Source organism: Vicia villosa, unplaced genomic scaffold, assembly GCF_029867415.1.
Source record: "Vicia villosa cultivar HV-30 ecotype Madison, WI unplaced genomic scaffold, Vvil1.0 ctg.000282F_1_1, whole genome shotgun sequence".
Classification (NCBI taxonomy): Eukaryota; Viridiplantae; Streptophyta; class Magnoliopsida; order Fabales; family Fabaceae; genus Vicia; species Vicia villosa.
This window is the reverse complement of record NW_026705120.1, coordinates 444,498-471,016: the sequence shown is the minus strand read 5'-3', so window position 1 is coordinate 471,016 and position 26,519 is coordinate 444,498. Positions and strand designations below refer to the sequence as shown.

The 26,519-nt window shown below is 33.7% G+C and overlaps 3 protein-coding genes across 4 annotated transcripts; 2 read left to right on the top strand and 1 right to left on the bottom strand.

Moving 5' to 3' along the window:
• The first annotated feature begins 1,150 nt into the window (after positions 1-1,150).
• LOC131626302 (uncharacterized) lies at positions 1,151-2,458 on the top strand. The gene is made up of 2 exons (XM_058897133.1): positions 1,151-1,771; positions 1,880-2,458. The coding sequence occupies exons 1-2, from the start codon at positions 1,151-1,153 to the stop codon at positions 2,456-2,458; spliced, it is 1,200 nt and encodes a 399-aa protein (XP_058753116.1).
• Positions 2,459-3,009: 551 nt separating this feature from the next.
• LOC131626323 (uncharacterized) lies at positions 3,010-10,498 on the bottom strand. Of its 2 annotated transcripts, XM_058897158.1 has the most exons (4): positions 10,440-10,498; positions 3,942-4,048; positions 3,763-3,864; positions 3,010-3,522 (listed from the first exon to the last, which is right to left on the bottom strand). In XM_058897158.1, the coding sequence occupies exons 2-4, from the start codon at positions 4,014-4,016 to the stop codon at positions 3,010-3,012; spliced, it is 690 nt and encodes a 229-aa protein (XP_058753141.1). In that variant the 5' UTR covers positions 4,017-4,048; positions 10,440-10,498. The 2 variants fall into 2 exon arrangements, with proteins under 2 accessions (XP_058753141.1, XP_058753140.1); XM_058897157.1 differs by lacking the exon at positions 10,440-10,498 and having other exon boundaries at positions 3,942-4,376.
• Positions 10,499-12,417: 1,919 nt separating this feature from the next.
• LOC131626301 (protein NETWORKED 4B-like) lies at positions 12,418-14,157 on the top strand. The gene has a single exon (XM_058897132.1). It carries the CDS (start codon positions 12,418-12,420, stop codon positions 14,101-14,103), a length of 1,686 nt encoding a protein of 561 aa, XP_058753115.1. The 3' UTR covers positions 14,104-14,157.
• Positions 14,158-26,519: the final 12,362 nt, after the last annotated feature.

Sequence of the window (26,519 nt, the reverse complement as noted above, 5' to 3'; positions counted from 1 at the left end):
TCAATTACTACAAGTTTGGTCATATTTGCTACTTCTATCGCATCTCAAGATCAAAAGCTTCTTCTTGATTTGTTCTGCTATTGTAATTGAAATATGTGTTGGCAATCTTAAAGGCCGAAGCTTTGTCAATGACATAGAGATCCAAAGCTTTGTTGTTGACAACAAATTGTACCTTGCTACCAAACATATATTCACTCTTTTTGAGATCCATATGTTTTCTAGAGCGTTTTTAAGGACTTTGAGGAAATAATTAATAATTAATAATTAATAATAAAAATGGTTATAATTACCATTTTATAATATAAATTAAATTTGAAATGTATTTTTATTTTCTTTACCAATGTGTCAATATTTATTTTCTCTAAAAATGGACTAAAATGTTTAACGAAAAATTAAAGAGTATAGTATTAAAAAAATAGGGTAGTGTAGATTTTATTATAAAGGAGGAGGATGTAATTTTTTAAAATCTCGTAGGAGAGAAAGGAAAAGTGTATATTTTAATATAAAAAAAAATACTATATGGGCATCGTAAAGAATAAGTTTGTAACAATAAAAGGCCCGGTAATATCTACATACATATTGACTGACATATAGAGTTACTAAACCCTAAACCCTTGTCTATCACTAAACTGAGTTCTTCTCTCTAAACGGCCTACTACTTATTTCCATCTCTAGATCTTTCGACAAGAAGAAGATTGGTATGAAATTTTGCATATTTATTGTAAGACGATGAACACTTTGTTTAGCATTAGTTATCTGGTATATAATACTTATCTGGAAATATAGCTGGTTGTTAAACTGTAATCTAGATTATTGTTTATGTTATTGTATTTATACGATGATATATTATTATGGTTTGAAGTTTGAACATTAGTTTACTTTTGAATGGTTGATGATTGGAATAGAAGGTTGGCATGTTTTGATTCTTTTATATACAAGACATATGATATATATGTACCATAAATTATTCTTTGCAAATATATTTTTCTAACATGCTTATTATTTGCTGATATTGTATCTCTTTAGTTATGAGAAATTATTATATTTTCAACAAATTGTTTGAACAAATTGTTGTATTTTGGAATTAGAAGTCTGCATGGTTCTTATAATTATAGAGTTCTAATCATTTAATTTATTTCTAGAATCACATATGGATGATTCTAGCTATTGTGATATAGGTTGTGATTGTGATGGAGCCAGTGTAGCGATGATCCCAAACCAGAAGACTCTCAATATTCACTTGCCTTCCACCTCCGATGTTGGTGCTAGCTCTGTGGTTTCTATGAAGGAGGATTGTGAATCGCCTATGTCATCATGGGCTTCCGATCCCGAAACTGATATCTCATCTGTGACCAGTTGTCATGTAATGCCTGAGGAGTCCCTTCAGGATGTTGACCTTGAAGGAAACTATGAAAACCAGTTCGTCAGGGTGGAAAACAATGATGATGGTTTTTCGTGGGAGATGGACAATAGAAGTTATGACGAGTTGCTCAAAAAGTTCATTGAAAAGGAGGAAGTTCTAAGAGTTTCCAATTTAAAGCTTCAACATTCCGAACAAGAGATTATGAGGTTGGCTATTCAAGTTGAGAATCGTGAGATTCAGATTGATGATGCGTGTGAAAAATTGGAGCTGAAAGAGGATGAGTTGTGTGAACAAAAGAAGCTTTTGGGAAAACAGATTTCCAAGTTGAAGATTCAAAATTTAAACAGTGTGGATCAATTTGCTGATGCGCACGGAGAATTGAATTTGAAAAAACGCGAGCTTGTTAATGTGCGCAAAGAATTAGAGTTGAAAGAGAAGGAGTTGAATGAACAAAAGAAGCTTTCAGAAGAAGAGATTTTCAAGTTGAAGAATCAAATTTAAGAAAGTGAGAACCAGCTTGATAATGTGCGCACAGAATTAGAGTTGAAAGAAGAGGAGTTGAATGAGCAAAAGGAGCTTTCAGAAGAAGAGATTTTCAAATTGAAGAAGCAAGTTAAAGAAAGTGAGAATCGGCTTGATAATGTGTGGGATGAATTGAATCTGAAAACGGAGGAGTTGCAAAAACAAACGGTTGAATTGGATACTTATATTCCAGAATCTGTCTACAAGATTACAAATTTGATGGAACAACTTGAAGCGGCTCATAAGAAACTCGAGATTTCAACCGACGAAATTGCAACTTTACGGAAGGAACTTGGTAATAAGTCATCTATGACTCAGAAGTTGAAATGTGAGATTAAAGAGGAAAAGAAAAAGATACATTCGACTCTGTTTGATTTGCAGGCCACGTATTTTTGCGAGAAAGAAAAGATGAATTCTGATATTGCAAGTTTGTCAAAACAGAAAAAACAATTGACCTCTAAACTAGAGGATTGTGAGTCTAGAAACAAGGAATTAGAACAAAAAGTTATGCGAAATGAAGCTGAAAATTCGAAACATGCAAAATCACGTGGCAAACAAAAAGTAGCGACGTGAGCATTTATGTCGCAGGAGCACGCGTGGCAACATTGTAGCGACGTGGAGACCACGTCAGAAAGTAGCGACGTGACTCCCACGTCGCAACAGGATTACATAGAAAACATCCCACTGCACACACAGCAGGTGTGGCAGGTGTGGGGAAGTGTGTTTGTTGACCAATATAGCGACGTGTTTCCCACATCGCTACATTAAATGCTTTTTTTTTAAAAAAAAATTATTCACGCTAGATTTGTTTTATTTTATATATTTTATATATTTTATATAATTAATTAATATATAATAAAATATAATATATAATAAAATATATATAATAAAATTTATATATAATAAAATTTATATAATAAAATCTATAAAATAAAATTTATATAATAAAATCTATAAAAACTAATTTATATAATAAATTTATATAAAATAAATTAATATAATAAACATTATATAATAAATTCAATTAAATAAAATTAAAAATTTAAAACTAATATTTTAATGAATTAAAATGTAGAATATTTTACATTAAAAAAAATTTAAAACAAATAAAATACAAAATGTTTTTAAGAGGCATCATCCGGAAAATAGTTATCCGGATTAAAATCATCAGCCACCCCGTCATCCTCCGGCTCTTGAGGAGGAGCATTACTGTAATTTCCTCCTCCTTGCATAAACCGTCTCATCTGCTCCTCCATCTCAGCTTGCTTCTTCATAATGCCCTCCATCTGTCGCGCGTGCTGCTCCTCCATATCAGACTGCTTCTTCCGCATCATCTCGATCTGGGCCTCACTTTCGCGTCTCGCCAATTGCCTTACTAATTCAGTTTGTTCCTGTGTCAGATTTGGTTGACGCGATCCACCCTCTCCATCCTGAACTCTTTGGAACAGATTACGGTCACCAGATCTATAGCTGGACGCCAAATTTCCAGCCCCAAAGAAGCAACCATTAGGCCCTTTATCTTTAATAACGTCACACCAAATGTAGTGATCAACATCCGCGTTAAGCGGCTCCCCCTCTGCTGGCATGAATTGAGGATTATTTTCCAGAAAAATGGCAAGTCGTCTATCATATTCTTCCTGCACAAATATTCAATAAAAAAAATTAAGTTAAATATTTAAATGCATATTTAATGATACTAAATAAATGTATACATATTATAAATTAAAATATATTAAAACGTTGCCACGTTATTTTCACGCCACAACTTATGATTTGCCACATGATTTTCACGTGGCAAATTATCAATTGCCACATGAAATTCACATCACAAACTTTGTATCAATATAAAAAAAATAAACAACGTAAATTTCACTTACAAGATACATCCTAGTGCGCTCGTCGACAACACCTCCCGATCTCCTTGTCCGGGTCCTCGAAATCAGCTCAGGCATCAATGGTCTTCTACCCAACTGCTTAGCCTAAATAATATAATTAAAAATAATTAGTAAATTATATTATGAATAAAGAAGTAACTTAAAAATTTTAAAACTTTTACCAATCGTCGGGCATGCTCGGCGGTGCTAATACTTCCAACTGTGTTGACACAACCGCCCTTTTCAGATGCCCTCATCTTCTTAAAGGTTTCTGATTTAGCCCGGAATTCTGGAGTCCTCCAATATATTACAAGCTCCTGAAAAACCTCCTCGCCTATCCAGCTAGGACGGATGCCGTGAAGCTCATAATTCTCCCTTACTCGCCGCAGCATATCAGACATTCTTTTAGAGCATCTGGTATTGAAAACTTTCTGAACACTTTTTTCACTCAAAGGATCCCACACACATTTCTCCTGCAATAATGTTGTATGACATTAAAATAAAATGTTAAGTAATTATAATGAGAATTTTATTTAAATAACTATAACTAAAACAATAAATTAAATGCATAACCTACATAAATAACAATACCTTAAACATTCTAAACCATTCATCTTTATTTTTGACGTCCCCATAGCTCTTAAAAGCTGATTTATACATCTGCTGAATTATATAGCTAACAATCCTAGCAGCAGTCCGACTCGGCGTAAAACTGAAACAAAAAATGAAAATGTTAGATATAAATTTATATAAAAAATGAAAATGTATACATATATTAAAGTTTTTAAATAGGAAACTTACTTGCTTCCTTCGGGATGAATCCAAAATCTACCGTCAACGACATGAATCTCATCGGGATCATCCCTCCCACGAAGATCAGCTCCGTCTATCTCATCAACTGCCTCATCAACCTCACGGGCTGGTACATGTGTGGGATGTGGGGTGCGTGAGCCTCCAACCTGTGTGGGGCGTGGACTAGGAGATCGTCCAGCCTGTGTCGGACGTGGACGGGGAGATCGTCCAGCCTGTGTGGGGCGTGGACTAGGAGATCGTCCAGCCTGTGTCGGAGGTGTACTACTGGATCCTCCCGTATGCTGAAAGGAGGAAGTCATCTGCATGGGATATGAGAAACCAGATCCTCCAGTATGCTGGAAGGATGAAGGCATGCCAGTATGGGCGAATGGAAAGCTGGGCGGGGGCACACCAGTATGTGTGAATGGAAAGCTAGGTCCTCCCGCCTGCTGGAAGGACGGGGGCACACCAGGATGCTGGAAGGATGGCGGTACCGCTGAGTACTGGAAGGATGGCGGTACCCCAGACGGAAATGTGTGGGAGGAGAGTAATGGGGTAAAAGCCTGAGTACTGGCTAAAGACATATGATCAACACTCTGAGGGCGGGAAGACACGGCCATGGGAGGCGCCTCACATACTACTATCCTCGGACGTTGGGACTTCTTACCACTATCTTTACTCTTAGGTGGCATTTTACCTATTTTATTATTCATCAACACATAAATATTCATCAACACATAAATATTCATTAACACATAAATATTCATTAACACATAAATAGATATTTAATAGATATCCACTAACACATAAATAGATATTCATTAACACATAAATAGATATTCATTAACACATAAATAAATATTCATTAACATATAAATATACATTCAATGTTTAGTTATTCTTCATCTTCGCTATCCACATCATTCTCTTCATCATTCTCTTCATCATTCTCTTCATCATTATCTTCGTCGTTCTCTTCGTCATTCTCTTCATTGTTGTCATCGGATTCAAACTCTTCATCATTCTCTTCATCCACATTATTTTCAACCAACAATATAGATGCATCAACTTGATGTCCCTCAACAATTGTATCAGACAAACTTGTAATGTCTTCAGCTGCAACCACTTCATTAATTTGATCAACATCATCAACTTGATAGGCAACATCTTCTACTTGATCGCCATTTTCAATATGACCTTGCGGTTTTGTTTTTATTGCAACACACCATCCTCTTTTACGTGTCACAAATGAAGGATAAGGTACATAATAAACTTGCCTAACAATATTTGACATTATGAAAGGATCATACTCTTTGTATTTCCGGTTCATTTGAATCTCAACAGTACCGTATGACCTGTCTATTTTTGTGCCTCTACTTGGATCATACCATTCACAATAAAACAAGACAACTTTATTTTCTGAATCCATGTAATGGTATACCAACTCGTAGATATGTTTAATAACTCCATAAAAGTCATCTTCACCACCATCTGTAACTCCTTTTACAAATACACCACTGTTTATGGTTTTTTTCCCTTCGGTCCATGCCTCAGTGTGAAACTTATATCCGTTCACGAAGTATGTGTGCCATTCATTTGCGCTTTGGATAGGGCCTTCTGCCAAGTTTCTCAAATGGAGTATTTCTGGAGTTGGTGGAAACACGGTAGACAATCTTTGCTTGAACCATAAGGGAAATTCAGCATGAATGACGCCGGATGTTGATTGTACACCGGTACTATGAAAATAGGCATTGTTAAATTCCCTACAAAATATACACCATAAGTTAAATAAGTTTGGTATACAGACATTGTCAACAAAGGTAAAAAAACTATTGGGTAAACTTACTCAAGGTATTGTTTAACTTCGACGCAGTTGATCAAGACATGGACATGTGCGGATTGCATTTCTTTCTGGGTCAACCAATGCACACTCTTTTTTCCAGAAGGTCGACCTGGAAGACCGAATACTGATAAGGTGAATTGACTCCTCTGGTTGACATTTACCGGATTCCGTATGGTTCTAGGAGTTAACATCAAGTGATTGAAATAATGACTGCAAAAATGTGATGTTTCTCGATGCAGGTAATGTGCACATATAGAACCTTCAACTCTTGCTTTATTCTTCACTGATCGCTTTGAATCACCCATGAACCTTTCAAACGGATACATCCACCTATATTGAACTGGTCCACCAAGAAAGGCTTCATATGCAAGATGCACAGGTAAATGTTCCATTGAGTCGAAGAAACCAGGCGGAAATACTTGTTCCAACTTACAAAGAATGATTGCAATGTTTTGGTCCAACTTCATGATGTCTTCCACTTTTAAAGCTGACGCACAAATATCTCTAAAAAACTGACTAATTTCAGTCAGTGGATCAAGAACATGTTTGGGTAGCGAGCCAAATGCAATTGGTAACAATTGTTCCATGAAAATGTGACAATCGTGACTTTTCATTCCATGCAACTTCCCAGTGTTAGGGTCAGCACACCTTGATAAATTTGATGAATACCCATCGGGCATTCTCAAATCTTTTAGCCATCGACAAACAGCTTTAGCTTCTTGGGAAGTCAAAGTGAAACAAGCCTTGGGTTTTAATAACTTTCCATTCGGTAGAGGCTTCAACTCCAACTCTCTTCTGTTACACCATTTTTCCATGTCTTGTCTGGCCTTTTCATTATCTTTTGTTTTGCCTTTCACATCCATCACTGTGTTAAATACATTATCAAAAAAATTCTTCTCAATATGCATAACATCTAGATTATGGCGCAACAAGTTATCCTTCCAATACGGGAGGTCCCAAAATATACTTCTTTTTGTCCAATTGTGCGTGACTCCGTATCCTTCAATTCGGCATTCTTTGCCAGTATCTGTAAATTTTGGTAGCTCACTAACTTGTTCCCATATAGCCCATGGTGACAATCGAGGCGGAGGCGAATCTTTCACTCGTACATCTTTTTTAAAGTTTGTCATGTTTCTTCTATAGGAGTGATTTCGTGGTAGGAATCTTCGGTGACAGTCAAACCACGAGCTTTTCCCACCTTTATCCAACGTGAACCCTTTGTTGTTTCCCATGCAATGCGGACAACCCATTTTGCCATGCGTACCCCAACCAGACAACATGCCATATGCTGGAAAGTCGTTGATGGTCCACATCAAAGAAGCTCGCATTATAAAGTTTTCTTTACGTGATATATCATAAGTCCATTCTCCAATCCACAATCTCTTCAAATCATCAATTAAAGGTTGTAAATACACATCAATTCCTGCTTTTGGACTCGAAGGTCCTGGAATGACGCACGTCAAAAACATGTATGGTTTTGTCATGCACATCTCAGGAGGGAGGTTGTAAGGGGTTACAATAACTGGCCAACAAGAATATGCGGTTCCCGACCCTTGGACATAGGGAGTAAATCCATCCGAGCATAATCCAAGCCTGACATTTCTAGGTTCTGCGGCAAAATCAGGATGCATTCGATCAAAATGCTTCCATGCCTCGCCATCAGATGGATGCCTCATAGTGCCTGGACTTGTGTTATTTGTGTGATGCCATGTCATTTGACTTGCACTGTGCATTGAAGCAAACATTCTTTTTAACCTTGGTATTATTGGAAGATAAAACATGGACTTTACTGCTACACGGTCTTGATTAGTGTTAACGGCTCTACTGGGAACTTTATATCTTGGACTCTCACAAAACTTACATTCCTCCAACAACCCATCTTGAGTACCAAACTCATTGTCGTAGAACAACATACAACCATTAATGCAACAATCAATCTTTCTTACTCTTAAGCCCAACTTCGACACCAACTTCTTTGCTTCATAAAATGTTGTAGGCAAGTTGTCTTTCATTGCAGTTGAGTCCAACATCATCTTTACGAAGAATTCCAAACACTGATCAGGAACATTCCAATTTGCCTTGGCGGCCAACAATCTCACACAAATTGATAACTTTGACTCAGACGATCCATCAAACAACGGCGTATTCATCTCATTCAACAACTGATAAAATTTCTGCGCTTCCTCATTCGGCAACTCTTCCCCACCAAAATCTTCAGGCTCATCATAGGTCACGTTCACACCAAAAGCATCCTCAACCATGTCACCAATCAGATTAAAGTTTTCCTCATATTCCACAGGCGGCCGACTACTTGAAGCATGAGAGTTGCTAGTCTCTTGTACGTTACTAGGCAGTTCTTCACCGTTAAACGTCCAAACCCAATAATTTGCAATGAAACCCCTTCTATGCAAATGAGCTGTTATTTCCTGTGGGTCACTAATTATTGGTCTACATTCACATTTAAGACAGGGACACCTAACTCCTCCTTCGCTTCGACATAATTCCTGAGCAAAGGCCCAACTTATAAACCCTTCAACTCCTACTATAAAATTGGGTTTAAGTCTCATTCTTCCTGGAAATGTTCTATCGTACATCCAACTACGATAATACCGATAATATTCCATACTGCACATTTATACAATCATTGTCATTTGGAGTTATTTAATAAAAATACTACTATTTAAATATTTACTAATACTTCATATTATTCTTAGACATATACTAGTTAATATTTACTATTCTTAAAAATATTATTTAATAACAATACTACTAATATTTTTAACAATATTATTTAAAAATATTATTTAGTAACAATACACGTGTTATATTAAACATTTGTTAACCATAAAGTTTTTATTTTTTTAACTACACATATTAAAAATATTATTTAATAAAAATACTAGTATTAATATATATATTTTTATTTTAAATATACATATATAATATATATTGTACTTTTAATATATATTTTAATTTAAAAAAATGTATTTTCAATTTAATAACAATAACATATATTTCAATTTTAGAAATATAACATATAATCATATTATATTTTATTTTATTTTAAAAATACATATATAATATATATTCTACTTTTAATATATATTTTTCTAAACATTTTTGCTAAACATTTTTAATTTATACATTATTCTAAACATTTTTCCAAACATTTTTTAATAACCTAATTAAATTTCAACAACAACATAATTTAAACAACAACATATTCTAAACATTTTTCGTTTTATAATAATTAATTTAAAAAAATAACCTAATTAATAACAATAACATATATCTCAATTTTAGAAATATAACATATAATCATATTATATTTTATTTTATTTTAAAAATACATATATAATATATATTCTACTTTTAATATATATATTTCTAAACATTTTTGCTAAACATTTTTAATTTATACATTATTCTAAACATTTTTCCAAACATTTTTTAATAACCTAATTAAATTTCAACAACAACATAATTTAAACAACAACATATTCTAAACATTTTTCGTTTTATAATAATTAATTTTAAAAAATAACCTAATTAATAACAATAACATATATTTCAATTTTAAAAATATAACATATAATCATATTATATTTTATTTCATTTTAAAAATACATATATAATAATATATATTCTACTTTTAATATATATTTTAATTTTTAAAAATATGTATTTTTAATATAATAACAATAACATAACATATATTCTTTTTCTAATAATTTTTAAAATTCTAAAATACATATATAATAGTATTTCTATTAATTTTTAAAAATACATAACATATATATATATATATATATATATATATATATATATATATATATATATATATATATATATATATATATATATATATATATATATAGTTTTTCTAAACATCTTTCTAAAAATTATTAATTTATACATTATTCTAAACATTTTTAATAACCTAATTAAATTTCAACAACAACATAATTTTAACAACAACATATTCTAAACATAATTTCAACAACATATATAAAAAAAAAAAATGAAAACAGATAAAAAGACTTACCTCTTCTTCAATCTACTCCTTCACCTTCTTCTTCTCCTTCACCTTCTTCTTCTCCTTCACCTTCTTCTTCTCCTTCACTTTCTTCTCCTCCTTCACCAGCTTCTTCTTCTCCTTCTTATACAAAAAAAAAATTAAACCATTAATAACAAAAAAACAGTATGAACATAAAACAATATTATAAAAAATACCTAATTATACCTTAATAGGGATTGAAATGAGAATGGAAAATTTAGGGATTTTGGTGGAAGGTTTGGGTATTTTCGTTTGCAGAGGAAAATGAAAGATGAACAAGATCTGATAATGAGTAATGGAAGGGGAAGAAGCAAAATGCGTGATTTAATAAGCTTAGCAGCGACGTGAGAATCACGTCGCAACCTTGCCACGTGTGTCTCACGTCGCAACATGACAACGGTTACATTATTTAATGTTCCTGTCTGCAAAGCTGAAACCATGTCAGGTCAAAGTAACGTTGTAATTTTTCTATAAAAGTAGCGACGTGTATGTAACGTCACAACCAATTTTAAAAAAATTTGAATTTCCCCCCTACGTGAATGTTATAACTTTATCTATTTTAATTTTAAAACTTAATATAGTGACGTTTAACTCACGTCGCAAGTTTTTTTACAAACCCCAATGTCTGACACCTCACTACTTTATGTCAATAATGTTATTTAAAATTTAAAAATATGTAGCGATGTGAATGTCACGTCGCAAAAGGCAATATTTAGCCACGTGTGTTCCACGTCGCTAATATATGTCGCTGGGCACAACATTTCTTGTAGTGACTCTTATGTCATGTTCCACAAACAAGTAAACTTGGAACCTAGTTCGAATTGGACGACCCAGAATATGACCAAGCCCATCGGAAGTGACGCTGTACACGTCCGCCTTGCATTCCAGCACTTCATTTAGTCTATTTTGCCATGGACTGTCCCATTACGGACCCAATAATATTATATGGCCCTCTAGCAATACTCTTAGCAATTAATTGTATTACATTATCAACTATTATTAAAAATAAAATTGTATTATAAAAAATTAATTTTAAATCAATAATACAAGATAAACAAGCCTACATTTAAGAAATTAATTTTTTATTATAAATTTGAATGTTAACAATAATTAATAATAAAAATGGTTATAATTACCATTTTATAATATAATATAAATTTGAAATGTATTTTTATTTTCTTTACCAATGTGTCAATATTTATTTTCTCTAAAAATGGACTAAAATGTTTAACGAAAAATTAAAGAGTATAGTATTAAAAAAAATAGGGTAGTGTAGATTTTATTATAAGGGAGAAGGATGTAATTTTTTAAAATCTGTTAGGAGAGAGAGGAAAAGTGTATATCGTAAAGAATAAGTTTGTAACAATAAAAGGCCCGGTAATATCTACATACATATTGACTGACATATAGAGTTACTAAACCCTAAACCCTTGTCTATCACTAAACTGAGTTCTTCTCTCTAAACGGCCTACTACTTATTTCCATCTCTAGATCTTTCGACAAGAAGAAGATTGGTATGAAATTTTGCATATTTATTGTAAGACGATGAACACTTTGTTTAGCATTAGTTATCTGGTATATAATACTTATCTGGAAATATAGCTGGTTGTTAAACTGTAATCTAGATTATTGTTTATGTTATTGTATTTATACGATGATATATTATTATGGTTTGAAGTTTGAACATTAGTTTACTTTTGAATGGTTGATGATTGGAATAGAAGGTTGGCATGTTTTGATTCTTTTATATACAAGACATATGATATATATGTACCATAAATTATTCTTTGCAAATATATTTTTCTAACATGCTTATTATTTGCTGATATTGTATCTCTTTAGTTATGAGAAATTATTATATTTTCAACAAATTGTTTGAACAAATTGTTGTATTTTGGAATTAGAAGTCTGCATGGTTCTTATAATTATAGAGTTCTAATCATTTAATTTATTTCTAGAATCACATATGGATGATTCTAGCTATTGTGATATAGGTTGTGATTGTGATGGAGCCAGTGTAGCGATGATCCCAAACCAGAAGACTCTCAATATTCACTTGCCTTCCACCTCCGATGTTGGTGCTAGCTCTGTGGTTTCTATGAAGGAGGATTGTGAATCGCCTATGTCATCATGGGCTTCCGATCCCGAAACTGATATCTCATCTGTGACCAGTTGTCATGTAATGCCTGAGGAGTCCCTTCAGGATGTTGACCTTGAAGGAAACTATGAAAACCAGTTCGTCAGGGTGGAAAACAATGATGATGGTTTTTCGTGGGAGATGGACAATAGAAGTTATGACGAGTTGCTCAAAAAGTTCATTGAAAAGGAGGAAGTTCTAAGAGTTTCCAATTTAAAGCTTCAACATTCCGAACAAGAGATTATGAGGTTGGCTATTCAAGTTGAGAATCGTGAGATTCAGATTGATGATGCGTGTGAAAAATTGGAGCTGAAAGAGGATGAGTTGTGTGAACAAAAGAAGCTTTTGGGAAAACAGATTTCCAAGTTGAAGATTCAAAATTTAAACAGTGTGGATCAATTTGCTGATGCGCACGGAGAATTGAATTTGAAAAAACGCGAGCTTGTTAATGTGCGCAAAGAATTAGAGTTGAAAGAGAAGGAGTTGAATGAACAAAAGAAGCTTTCAGAAGAAGAGATTTTCAAGTTGAAGAATCAAATTAAAGAAAGTGAGAACCAGCTTGATAATGTGCGCACAGAATTAGAGTTGAAAGAAGAGGAGTTGAATGAGCAAAAGGAGCTTTCAGAAGAAGAGATTTTCAAATTGAAGAAGCAAGTTAAAGAAAGTGAGAATCGGCTTGATAATGTGTGGGATGAATTGAATCTGAAAACGGAGGAGTTGCAAAAACAAACGGTTGAATTGGATACTTACATTCCAGAATCTGTCTACAAGATTACAAATTTGATGGAACAACTTGAAGCGGCTCATAAGAAACTCGAGATTTCAACCGACGAAATTGCAACTTTACGGAAAGAACTTGGTAATAAGTCATCTATGACTCAGAAGTTGCAATGTGAGATTAAAGAGGAAAAGAAAAAGATACATTCGACTCTGTTTGATTTGCAGGCCACATATTTTTGCGAGAAAGAAAAGATGAATTCTGATATTGCAAGTTTGTCAAAACAGAAAAAACAATTGACCTCTAAACTAGAGGATTGTGAGTCTAGAAACAAGGAATTAGAACAAAAAGTTATGCGAAATGAAGCTGAAAATTTGAAACATTTGCAAGAAATTAGTAATTTGAGGACAAAACTTGGTCAGAGAATGAATGATGTAGAAGCTGCTAATAAGAAATCAGCAAAAGTAATGATTGAAATAGATGAAGCCAATGTCAAGATTGATAAGCTTAAGGCTAAGATATCTTCCCGCGACGATGAAATATCATATATGAAGAAATATACTAACAAGATAAACACGTCACAAATGGAGCTGGTGGCGGACTATAGTGCTAAATTGAAAGAAAAAAATAAGTTGAAATTGAAAGTGGAGGAACTTGAAAAAGAGGTGACTAAACAGAATGGGGTGATTTTGGATCTGGCTAAGGAGAAGAAGGAGGCAATTAGACAACTGTGTAATTCACTTGAGCACTATAGGAGTGGATACAATGAACGTATCCGAGCATTGAATGGTTTATAAGTATTGCGGGCGCCCACACTGTTATGGCTTTCTATTTTAACATTTAGGTTTTTGTTTGGTAGATTTTGGTTGTTTTTAGTTTTTTCATATTTCTCTTATTAATTCCTGCTATGCACCTAAACATTGGATAATAATGCGTTTCCTCTTGTTACTTATAATGAAATTTGATTTATATGAGATCAATATTGGTTTGGCATGTTTGTCCAATCTTTGTGGTATTTTTAGGTTTATTTTTCATCTGAAGTTGATCACTTTTCTATTGCTGGTTTACTAGTTTGCTTTGTTTTGGAGGCAGCTTTGAACTTGATCAAATTGTCTTATTGTAATTGTATCATGCAGTTTGCTTTTTTCTAGTTTTTTGAGGTTGCACCAAAGCTGCGGCTCTAGCGTTCAGTTTTTGGTTTTCTTGTTTGCTTAATTGGACAGTTAGAAGAAAAATACTTTGAATTTGAGAAGAATAGGCCCAAAATGGATGATCGTGCACCGGACAAATGGAGAAGAAATAATGAGATAAAACAAGAGATTTATGAGCATTTTAGTGTTGTTTTTAAGGAACATCCAGTAAGCAGGCCTCTTATGGAAAACATGAGGTTTAACTCTCTATCAGGGAGATAGAAAATACTAATCTCACCGTTGAGTTTTTAGATTTAGAAGAAAAAATTATTAAAAAAAACAGTTTGGGAATGTGAAAGTTCGAAGTGTCCGGACCGCACAAATTCAACTTTGGATTTATGAAAGAAAATAATTTTGTAGAATTCCATGGTAATGGCTGGATAACATGTAGTGCAAATAATTTTATAAAATCCGGTGAAGTTAAATGAATTCCAACCATTTACTTTGATTGGATGCATCAAGCATGTGCAAAGTGTTATAAATTTTTTTTGCAAATAGGCTAAAGGGCGTGATTGAAAGATTAAAGTAGATTTCGAGAAAGCTTGCGATTTAGTGGGTCGGAGATACGTAGAGTTTGTGATGAGGAGAATGGGATTCAATGACAAGTGGAAAGGATGGATATCGGAATGTATAAGATCATCAGGAATGTTAGTACTTGTGAATGTGGGAAGGGACTGAGACAACGTGACCAGTTGTCGCCTTTCTTATTCTTATTGGTAGCAGAAGGTTTCAATGTCATGATGTCAAAAACAATGCAGCTGAAGTTATTTGAAGGATATCAAGTTGGAGAACGTGGAGTTAAGATTTCTCATTTGCAATATGCAGACAACACTTAAATTGTAGGTGAGAAATGCTGGAAAAATATTTGGGCCATTAAAGTAATAATATAGTTGTTCGAAATTGTTTCTGGATTGAAGGAAAACTTTTTACAAAAGTCTTTTAGTAGGAATCTACATCCATAACTCGTGGTTGGAAGAGGTGGCTAGGGTCTTAAATTGTAAGTTTGGTGAATTACCATTCAATTATTTTGGCATGCTTGTCGGTGGTGATCATCAAACCTCTAAACTAGAATTTCTCTTCAAAATATTTTAATGGGGTGGGGGAGTGGAAAGTAGAAAAAATAGTTGGATGAAATGGGATAAGATATATATAGAGATAAGGAAGATCGGGAATAAATAATTTAAAGACATTTAACTTAGCATTACTACGAAAATAGAAGTGGATAATTCAAGTGGAAAAAATAGTTTGTGGGTAAAGGTCTTTGTGAGTGCGCTTTTCTATTATAGATGTTTTGTATGATGTGAAAATTAGGGCATTTTAGCATTTATGTATATTGTACGATATTCTCTGAGTTTTGATGTGCATTTTAGTATTAGGAAACTTAGGAATTGTTTAGAAAAGGTTTTATGCATTAAAAACAAGATTTTATGTGGAAAACAGCTCAATGTGTCGACACATACATGTTATGAGTTGAGGCATGTGGATGCTTTTTAAAGCCTGTAGCTTCTGTTTGCATGACTCGACACATAAAGCTTTTCAGGTCGACACAAAAGAAAAATTTCTTGTCTGAGTTGACACATACGTCGTATGAGTCTACGCATGCTGATGCTTTTTAAAGCTTGTGGATTCTGTTTGCATGAGTTTACTCATAAGGCTCTTCAGGTCGACACATGGCAGAAAATTTTCTGCTATGAGTCGACTCTTGACTTACATGTGTCGACACATGTGTAAAAAATTTTGAAATTCTGCATTCTTTTTTAAATTTCTAGTTTTCTTTTTGCCTCGAACTTGCACATATATATACCTCATACATGCATCATTTCCAACCAAATGAAACCATAAACATACAAAGAAAGTTTTCTTCATCTTGAATCTCTCATCTATGCATACACACAACAATTACACACAATCATTCTTGTTGAGTGCCATCTAGATTCAGAGTTGATAACTTGAAATTTAGGTTGTTGAATTCTAAATTGGGTTGAGATTCTTTGGGGGTTTCATAGGGAAAAACCATTTAGGGTTTGTCCTCCAAATCAAGGTGTTGATTTAGGGGGTTTCGCACAAGATTTCGCAATTTAGATTCAGCTGGGTGAAAGCTTTGAAGAACGATGGTTTTGTCAACGGAGTGGCGATAATCGGAGGATCAATTGGTATTATCGGGTTACTTGATCGATCTCAAGATCAAGAGAAGAGAAAGAGTTAGAATCAACATCAAACATTGGGTTTATGGGGTTGTATTGCTACTTTTCTCTTTTAAATAATGTTTTGCAAAGTAAGATTGATATCTCATTTCCATTTGGAATTATGGGCAGATGTAGCCATACAAAGAACGATTGGTGAACTACCTAAAAAAAACCTTGTGTCCTCTCTCTTTCTCTCTCATTTACTTTGAATTACAAATTGTTGAATTCGTTGATTGTGTAATCGACACGTTTAGATAAAAAAAATTGCAAATTCAAAACTGTTCTGTTGAGTTGATTACAATCCATAAGATTGTAATTGGTTTTTGACATCAATAAAACAATAAGAAAAATCTGACCAACGTTGATTGCACACAAAGTGTTTGATAATTTTCTTCTTTGTGTTTGTTGTTTTATATTTCATTGGAACCACATTACTATTGTGATTATATTAAAACTTATTGTTTATGGAAATATATTGTCTATGTAGCTTATAATTATCATTGCATATAACATTGGTTTATTGCATATCCGAGATTTTTTATAACAATTCAGATTAGACGATAGTTGATCTCGGTGTTTTCCGCTTGCCATAGTTAACATAAATTTTAAAACAGAATTTTTACAAGTTTATTTTTAACTTGGGATCTATTCACCCCCTCCCTTCTAGATAAGTTGTCTTCGTCTAACAAATGGTATCAAGAGCTCTGCTTCATTCCATGCTTCAAAAACGTTTATTAGATTATGGCTTCCGAACCTAAAGGGGCGTATAATAGAGAGCCCATCTTCATCGGTGAAAAATATGGTTATTAGAAAGCTTGTATGCGTACCTAATGCTAATCAAATTATAATGACCAATGCTAATGGTGTTGTCGTACCTAAACTAGAAGCACAATAGGATGATAATGATAAGAAATTGTGGTCTTATGATTGGAAAGCACAAAATATTCTTATATTCTCACTTGGAGTTGATGAATATTATTGTGTTTCCCATAGTGAAACCTAAAAAGCTAAGTGGGACCCATTACAGGTTGCTCATGAAGGAACTAATGAAGTCAAACAACCGAGTCAATACATTAAATCAAGAGTTAGAACTATTTCGTATGACTTAGAACTATTTTTTTAAAATCAAGAGTGAACCTCTTTTACATTTCGGCAATGAGATGAGTTAGAACTATTTCGTATGACGACCCCAAATACAATCATTCTCTTCAAAACAAATATTTAATTACATCTTGCAACACTCTAACACAATAGTATAAACAAACAGATAAAAAGAGTCAAATATAAATTTAAAGTGATTTTAAACCTTTGTAGTTAATTTTGGTCTTTTTATTTATTTATAATATGGATTAAACATTATTTTGCCCCCTGTCATTTAGGGTGAATCCCAAAAACAACCTTGTAAAAAAACACAAATTGCATCCTTGCCATTTGTAGATTCTCCTGTTTTGCCCCCTCGATGGATTTGGTCAACAAAAATGATGATGTGGCGTGTTGTGTTGGATTTTTTTTATTTTTTTATTGCTGACTTCGCTACCAATTGGATTTATTTTTTTTTAATTTGATTTTTTTTAAATTAATTTTTTTTCACATTTTTTTATTTTCCTTTTCATATTGGTTTAAATGATAAAATACTCAAAAATTAAATATGGTGGGAATTGAACCCACCACCTTCACATTACAACTCCAGTTACATATCCACTAGGCTACATGCTTTTTGTTGTGAAAAAAAAATAAAAAAAATGTGTGAAAAAAATTTAAAAATATTAAATTAAAAAATAATAATGAATCTAGTTGGCAGACACGTCAGCAATAAAAAATCCAACACACCACACCACATCATCATTTTTGTTGACCAAATCCAGCGAGGGGGCAAAACAGGAGAATCTACAAATGGCAAGGACGAAATCTATTTTTTTACAAGGTTGTTTTTGGAATTCGCCCCAAATGGCATGGGACAAAATAATGTTTAACCCTTATAATATTAAACAATGTAAGACTTTTTTAACATTTATAATTTCAACCAAACACTAATAATAAATTATCATTTACACTTGTTATAATTTACTTTTGTAAACTTCTACGCTTGGCCAAATTAAATTTAAACTACTAAACCTTTTTGTTAATCCCTTAAAGATTTCATTTCTGGTTTTTTGTTGTGTAAGCAAGAATATATTAACGGGAGAACTAAGGGTTCTCCAACCTGATTACACAAGGGAACGGGAAAATTTCGACAAAAAGAAAGAGATTACCAACCAATTTGAATTACGATAAAAATAGCAAAGGATCTTCGCTAAATTCGTAAAAACTAGAATTGGGATTAGTACTTTCTCTTATAAACATCCACTTCCAAACCAAAATTTTAACATTTCATACGGTATTATTAACATTCCACCCTTCATTCCGAAAGCAAATCCCATTCCGCAATAACCAAATAGACCATATTATTTCTAGCCAAACAACTCCCAATTTGCCCTCCCTAACCTTATTTGCTTTATAAAACAAGTACCAATCCATAAAATTTGATAAGCACTCGTCCTCTGTACCAACTGGTTTACCAACCCATAATGCTATAGCATTCCAAATAATCTTCACCATATTACAATAGAAAAAAGCATGATCTCTATTCTCAAAATCTAACCCACAAAACGCACACTTTAAAGAGTTCAAAGGAAAGACAATATCTCTAATCTTTAAAAGATCCTTTGCTGGAAATCTATTAAGGGTCAAAAGGCCTTGATCTTGAAAGGAACATCCAACTTCCAAACTTTGTCCAACATATCATCATACCTATTGCAAGAGCCAAAAGGAATACGAAAAGTAGCATAAAATTCATAACATTGTGAGACCAAAAAAGCTCCTCCCGGTTCCGCGGACCATACAACTTTGTCAAAAGCGGAACCCTCACGACAACGTCCCTTAAAGACGCTTCTACGAAAGAAAGACGCAACTGATCAATCGAGGACAACGTTAACACAGTTAAACCAAAATCACCCCAAATCCACTCTCCATTATTCCACCCCCCATACCTACCACCGAAACTTCTTTCAAAGAAGAAGCAAAATAAAGTTCCCGAAATCATTCCCTTAAAATAGTGTCATTCCTCCACCGAGCTTCCCAAAAAGGAGTATTGTAACCATTCCCAATCACAAACTTACTATAAGCCATAATAGGATCCTTATGGGAAAAGGATGCTATTTTGAGAATGTCCTTCCACCAAGATGATTGAGAAATAGAAACTCTACCACTAACTCCTCCCTTATACATCTTCATAGAAATGTCTTTGTAACGAGCTTTCAACAAATCATACCAAAGATTATCAAAGTCTTGAAAAATTCTCCAACTCCATTTATTAAGAAGGGCTAAGTTGAAATTCGAAATATTTTTTATTCCAAGCCCCCCTTTCTCACTAGAAAGACACACATTCTTCCAACTCACCCAATATCTTCTTCTTACCCTTTCTCGCCAGCATCTTGTAGAAGGACATAGTAAAAATAGTAAGTGCACAAAGAATCGATTTCAAAAGGGTAATCCTACCACCAAGATTAGGAAACCAAATTTTCCAACCCGAAAGACGTTTCTTCATTTTATTCAAAAGAGGCACCCAAGTAAAATATTTCCTCGGGTTGGCTCAAATCGGAACCCTGAGAAAAATGATGTTACTAGATTCCACCTTGAAGGAAAGAACATAACGTGCGGCTTCCATAAAATTACTTCTAATATTAATACCAATCAATTTGCTTTTATGATAATTTATAACGAGACTTGATACCAACTCAAAGGCTCTCAACACCGACTTCATAGCCCACACTTGCTTCTAAGAACCTTCCCCCACTAAAAGAGGGTCATCCGCAAATTGAAGAATATTGACATTGCACTTCCCATTAATGGAAAAACCACTAAATTCCCCATTTTTTATAGATTTTCTCACCAACCGCGCTACCAAGACAGAGAGAAAAGGAGATAATGGATCTCCTTGCCTCAAACCATTCTCCACCACAAACTCCTTTGTTGGACTTCCATTGACTAAAACAGACATTTTAATTTGGAAAATCAAAAGATCCATCCATCTCCTCCATATCGAGCCGAACCCCATATTCACCATCATGAATCTTAAGAAATTCCAATTCACCTTGTCGTAAGCCTTTTCGAAATCCATTTTGAATAAAACACACTCCCTTCCCTTCTTCTTAGCATAATCTATCACTTCATTAGCCACCAATACACCATCTAATAATTGTCTTCCCGCCACAAAGGCACTTTGATTCGGAGAAATAATAGAATTCAATACCTTTTTTAACCTCCCCGAAAAGAGTTTAGAAATTTCCTTATACATACTACCTACTAAACATATTGGTCTATAATCATCCAAAGAAACCGGGTTTGAAGATTTTGGAAAAAAAAGTCAAGAAAGAAGAAGTCACCGCCTTGGACAACATATCACCCGAATGAAAGCAATTAAAAAACGGATAAAATCCTCTTAAAGGAACGACCAACACTTTTTAAAGAACAAAAAGGTGTAACCATCGATCGGGTCTCGGGCTTTTAGAACTCCTGCAACCCCAAACTGCCTCTTTTATCTCCTCCTCTTGAAAAGGATTTTCAAGAGCCAACATCTCCTCCATACTAATACTATTGAAATTGATTCCTTCCAACACCATCCTCTCTCTCTCTTCGATTCTACAAAGTTGTTAGAAAAATCGCTCTGCACCTCCTCCTTAACATCCGCAACCGACTCTATAAGAGCACCCGATGAAGAAATCAGACCAATATGGTTATATATTCTTCTCTCCTTCATCACCATATGGAAGAATCTAGTATTGCAATCTCCTTCTCTTAAACATTTAACTTTCGATTTTTGAGCAAGCATGTTTTCTTTTATTCTCAAATTCAACCAAAATCTACTAGTCGCTTCCTTCCGATTCTTCAAGCAATCGAAATGAGAATCATCTAACTCTACTTCCAAACACTCATCCCATAATTGATAACCCTCACATTTTCTTCCATTTCCAAGTCTATCTTACCAAACACCACCTTATTCCACCACTTTATTGTGGTTCTCTCAGTACCTTTGCCAAATTGTGGAAAAAATGGGGAATAATGATCATGTAGGATGGAACAAAATGTTCAAGATTGTTCTAGCGTGATGGAGGAGTTGATCTTTTGATGTGTAGCAAATCACCTTCTTATGTGCAACGTCTCTTACAGTTGTTTGCTCTATTGATTCTATTGGGTGATATGGTATGCTACTTGTGATACTTCATGAAGATCACATCTTAATTGTTTTACCCAAAACTTACCAAAAGGGGAGATTGTAGTTCCTTTTGTTCGGCTGCATCAGATAAAAAAACATATGTACAAGATGTTCCAGCATGTGTTCCAGCATCTGAGTGTGACTGTGTTTGTTGTTGAGAAGTGATGTTCAACTAAAGTGCTTGTGAGAACCAGTTAAGCAAGAGTTATTCAGATAAAGTGCTTATCATAAGTAGTTATAAGCAAGATGTTCCTAAATATAGCTAAAGTTAATAATGAAATGAATTGGTTACAAAGAAACAACAAAGTGACTAAATAGGTATACCTTCAATGGTAACTATTATGGATGTATGTCGTCCTGAGTCTTTGGTAGTCGTCCTCCTTCGAGGCTCTAACGGTGAACTTCTCTTTTTTAGTGGATGTTGTAGTGTTCATGCCCATAGCTTCTTGATTCTTATTGACTTGATCGAAATTGGATTGAGTTACCTTCATGAATTCAGCTATAGTTAGTACTAATGGAGATGGATTCCTTTGTGTTAAGGAGCGGGTTATTTGGCATTTAAATCAGGGATGTTGCTCCACTTGATGTCTGGATGATCTTTCCAACCAGCATTATAAGTGTTAAATATGGATAACCTCTTTGAAAAGTTTTAACAAATTGAGCTTCTTTAGTATATCCCTCTGGTACACAGTTGTCATTTGCAATCCCTTCTCCAGAAAAAGCAACACAATAATAGTTGAACTTGATTGACAGTTGCTGGAACATGAGTAGCACCAACTAAATGTTTGGTAAGAACTTCCAGTTGAGCTAACACAACATGCTAACACAACATTATTGGTATCTTACTCGAGCATACTCTTCTTCTTTATACCTATTTCACTTGGAGACAAGTATTCATTCTAGCACATTCTTTTGATAGGCTCTTTCATTTTATCTTTAGTCTTGTTCCTTATAGTACATCTAACCAAGGTGTCAAGAAGTATTCTTGTCTCAACTTCCAAACCTTTAGGGAAAACTTGCATCTGCTCCATACTGCTCATGTTGTGGTAGGATATCTTTTAAGTAATAGTCTGAATCTCTCCTTAGTATCACTTAAGGACTCATCATCACATTGTTCAAAATTTGAAATCTTGACCCTTCTTTACACAAAATAGGTGTTCATTAAAAACCTTTCTAGAAATTTATCTTTTAACTCAGTCCATGTCTGAATGTTTCCACTTGGTAAATAATGTAGCCAGTCTTTTGGCTTTCTAGTTAAAAAACCCGAACAACATCAGCTTGATTTACTATCAGTTACTCCTATTAGGTTGCACATAGAACGTGTCTCGTAAATAGGAGTCAGATACTCCAATGGATCTCTAATGGGAATTCCATCGAATTGGTTATCTCTCAAACCTGCAAGAACAACATTTTTAATGTCAAATGTAACAGGAATAGCCAGTCGGAACCTGAGAGATATCTACCCATCGTCAGTTCTTCTATAATAGTCTCCCATAATATGCCTCGATGGACAGACCATGACTCTTTCTGTTTGTAATTTCTTTGTTAATCGTTCTAATTAGGATGCTTTTCGAGTTTCTCTTGCTATCTTCTATATCCTTAACCTCGTATAAACAACACCTCAATAGTACTGCACTAATTAACAATAACTAAAAAACATAAATTTAAAATAAAAATAAAATAAATAAAAACCAAAACATAAATTAAAAACATAAATTAAAAAAATAGAAAATAAAATAAAACCAGAATAACAATAAAATGGAAAATAAATATAAACAAAGAAAATTTAAAACTAAACCTTAAAATTTTAAAAATAACAAAACACAAAAATTGTCTTGTTGAAATAATTCAACAAATCCTGACAACAAGGCTAGAAATTTGATGACAATATAGCAAGTGTACTAATGTATCGAAATAAAAAATTTATAATTTTGTATTTACATGGATTGTGCTATTTTTAACAAAGCGATTTGTGTGCTATAGAAAGTAAATTTTGGGGGGGGGGGGAAGGGTTTAAGGTTTGATTTTGTAAAAATAAAAGCGTAAATGAAATTGTTAGAAAAAAACTGATCAGATAAAGGCGATTAGGCCTTATTTTGAATCCTATGTATGTCATTATTGATGCTAATATCTAATTTTCCTATATTGATTATTCAGCTAGTACAACGGTTTAACTTAGCCGCTATACCCAATCTCTTGGTGTATAACTCACTATTCTACACTATTCATACCTAATCGATTACTAAGTTAAACATTTACTTTAGATCTGATTTGCAAGGTTTCAATTAGTAATCAATACGAGTTCTAAGTTCAATATTTGAATTCGTCAACACATATAAAGCAACGAACATAAAAATAACTGAATAACAATACTGAATTAAACAAAAATTGCAAAGAGTACAAAATGTAAACATATGATCCAACAGATTCATACTGGTTCATCTAACAAGCCCTAATCAATAAAAACTTGGCTACACATACTAATAGGATTCATAATTTAAATAAAAAAATTACATAAATCTCCGGTTAGAATTTGGATTCCAATGATGAAAATTATTAATCTAGAGCTTCAGAAATTGCTTTGCCAACAAAATTTTATTACAAAAATGTCCACCCCCTTTTTCCTATGCGTTTTTGCCTTTTATAGAAGTCAAAATGCGTCAGAAACAGGGTTCCCTCGCGGCCAAAATTATCTTCACCATGCCCATGATTCTTTCACTGCTCCCACAATTTTTCCAATTGTTAGAGTTTTTTGTTAGCTTTCATTTATTGTTAGTCCCACCTCAACAAAAGTTACAAAACTCTACATATAATCAAATTACTTGACAAATGTCATGATGTAAATTTTGTTGAAAATGATCTTTTATTCATAATTTTTTTCTTCACTTTTTCATCTTTTTTATCTGTTTCTTCACTTCTTCATTTTCTTCCTATTGATGATGGTATGCATGGGTTCCTTCCCCTCACTCTTTTTTCTGCCATGTGTTTCCTCGAGTTCTTTCTTTCCTTCAATCAGTGTCGGTTCCTTGTTTGCAATGTTGATATTATTAATATTATTATTATTATATTGTTTTATTATATGTTTGTAAGGGTAGTTTGGTATTTCCCACGATACATTATTTATACTCTGGTGTAACCCTAATTCTCCAACTCTTATTCATTCTATTGAAACCCTTATTGAAAGTGTCTTTCTTCTCTATGCTTCTACCTATTCACTATTCCTGGAATCTCAGTCGGCACTTGTTCATGGTAACTAATTGAATATCTACAGGGTATTTGCATTGAAAAATATTACATGATTGCAAGATAGATATTTTTGCTAGTGGTCAAAATAGAAAGGTATTTCATCATATTCAAGAAATCATGCAAGGTATTATTGAATTCGTGTATGCCACTGCCAGTTGTTGCGTTCCGCACAGGGTCCGAATATAAGTTGATTTGCATCATTCTTAGTATTGAATACATTGACAAATTAATTTAATTTTTTTTGTCAATTTTAAATTATACTTTGTTTAATTGTGGTATTCTGGCTGTCTTATAATTGATTACAATGAGTAATGATAAAGATGACTCCCTTCAATCGGTTAGTGTTCAACTCGTCGGAGAAAATTATCCTTATTGGAGTTATGTAATGAGAAATTTTTTGAAAGGAAAAAGAATGTGGAGTTATGTTGATGGAACCTCGGTTAAACCTACTGATAAAAAGGATGAAGCAAAATATGCAAAAGAGTTGGAAACATGGGATGTTAGTAATTCGAAGATCCTTACTTTGATCAATAATTCTGTTTCTCAGTCAATAGGTGTGCAACTAGCAAAATATGATACTGCTAATGAGGTGTGGGATCATTTGAAACGTTTGTATGCTCAATCTAATTTTGCAAAACGGTATCAGTTGGAGAGTGATATTAGAGCTCTCAAACAAAATAACATGACCATTCAGGAATTTTATTCAGCGATGAGTAGTCTGTGGGATCAGTTAGCTCTTATGGAATCAAATGATTTGAAATTTGTCAAAGCGTACACAGATTAAAGAGAAGAACAACGTTTGGTTCAATTTCTGATGGCACTTAGGGATGATTTTGAGGGTATTCGTGGGGGAATTTTGCATCGTAATCCTCTTCCTAGTGTTGATTCAGTTTTCAATGAATTATTGGCAGAAGAAACTAGACCCAAGTCCCACTCAAATTTGATTCCTAATAAAGGAGTTCTCTCCATACCTCCGTCTGTTTTTGCTGCTCCATTCCACAAAGGAAAATCTCAAGGTAGGGTTGGACTTGGTATTGATGAATGTGCCTTTTGCAAGGAGAAAGGTCATTGGAAAGCACAATGTCCCAGACTGTTGAAAGGAAATAGGAAAACTTCCAGGAGTCCATCATCCAATGTTGTTGCTGCTGCTCCTACTACAATTGGTTCTGGTTCTGATCATGTATACCCATCTGAGACTACCTCTCAAATATCTGATATTGTAGAGCAACTCCAAAAGCTTCTTACCACTCAATCACGTGCCATGTCTGCCTCCTCTATTAAAGGTTTGAACTCTTCTTGTTTGTCAGGTATATCTCCTTCCACGTGGATTCTAGACT

Bases quoted from the DNA above. Each gene is read 5' to 3' on its own strand.
- LOC131626302 (XM_058897133.1), top strand. From the start codon at position 1,151: ATGGATGATTCTAGCTATTGTGATATAGGTTGTGATTGTGATGGAGCC. The intron at 1,772-1,879 runs GTGCGCAAAGAA...AGTGAGAACCAG, and splicing joins AAAAACGCGAGCTTGTTAAT to CTTGATAATGTGCGCACAGA.
- LOC131626323 (XM_058897157.1), bottom strand. From the start codon at position 4,160: ATGTCTGATATGCTGCGGCGAGTAAGGGAGAATTATGAGCTTCACGGC. The intron at 3,865-3,941 runs GTAAAAGTTTTA...TATATTATTTAG, and splicing joins CCGAGCATGCCCGACGATTG to GCTAAGCAGTTGGGTAGAAG. The intron at 3,523-3,762 runs GTAAGTGAAATT...ATATTTGTGCAG, and splicing joins AGCGCACTAGGATGTATCTT to GAAGAATATGATAGACGACT.
- LOC131626301 (XM_058897132.1), top strand. From the start codon at position 12,418: ATGGATGATTCTAGCTATTGTGATATAGGTTGTGATTGTGATGGAGCC.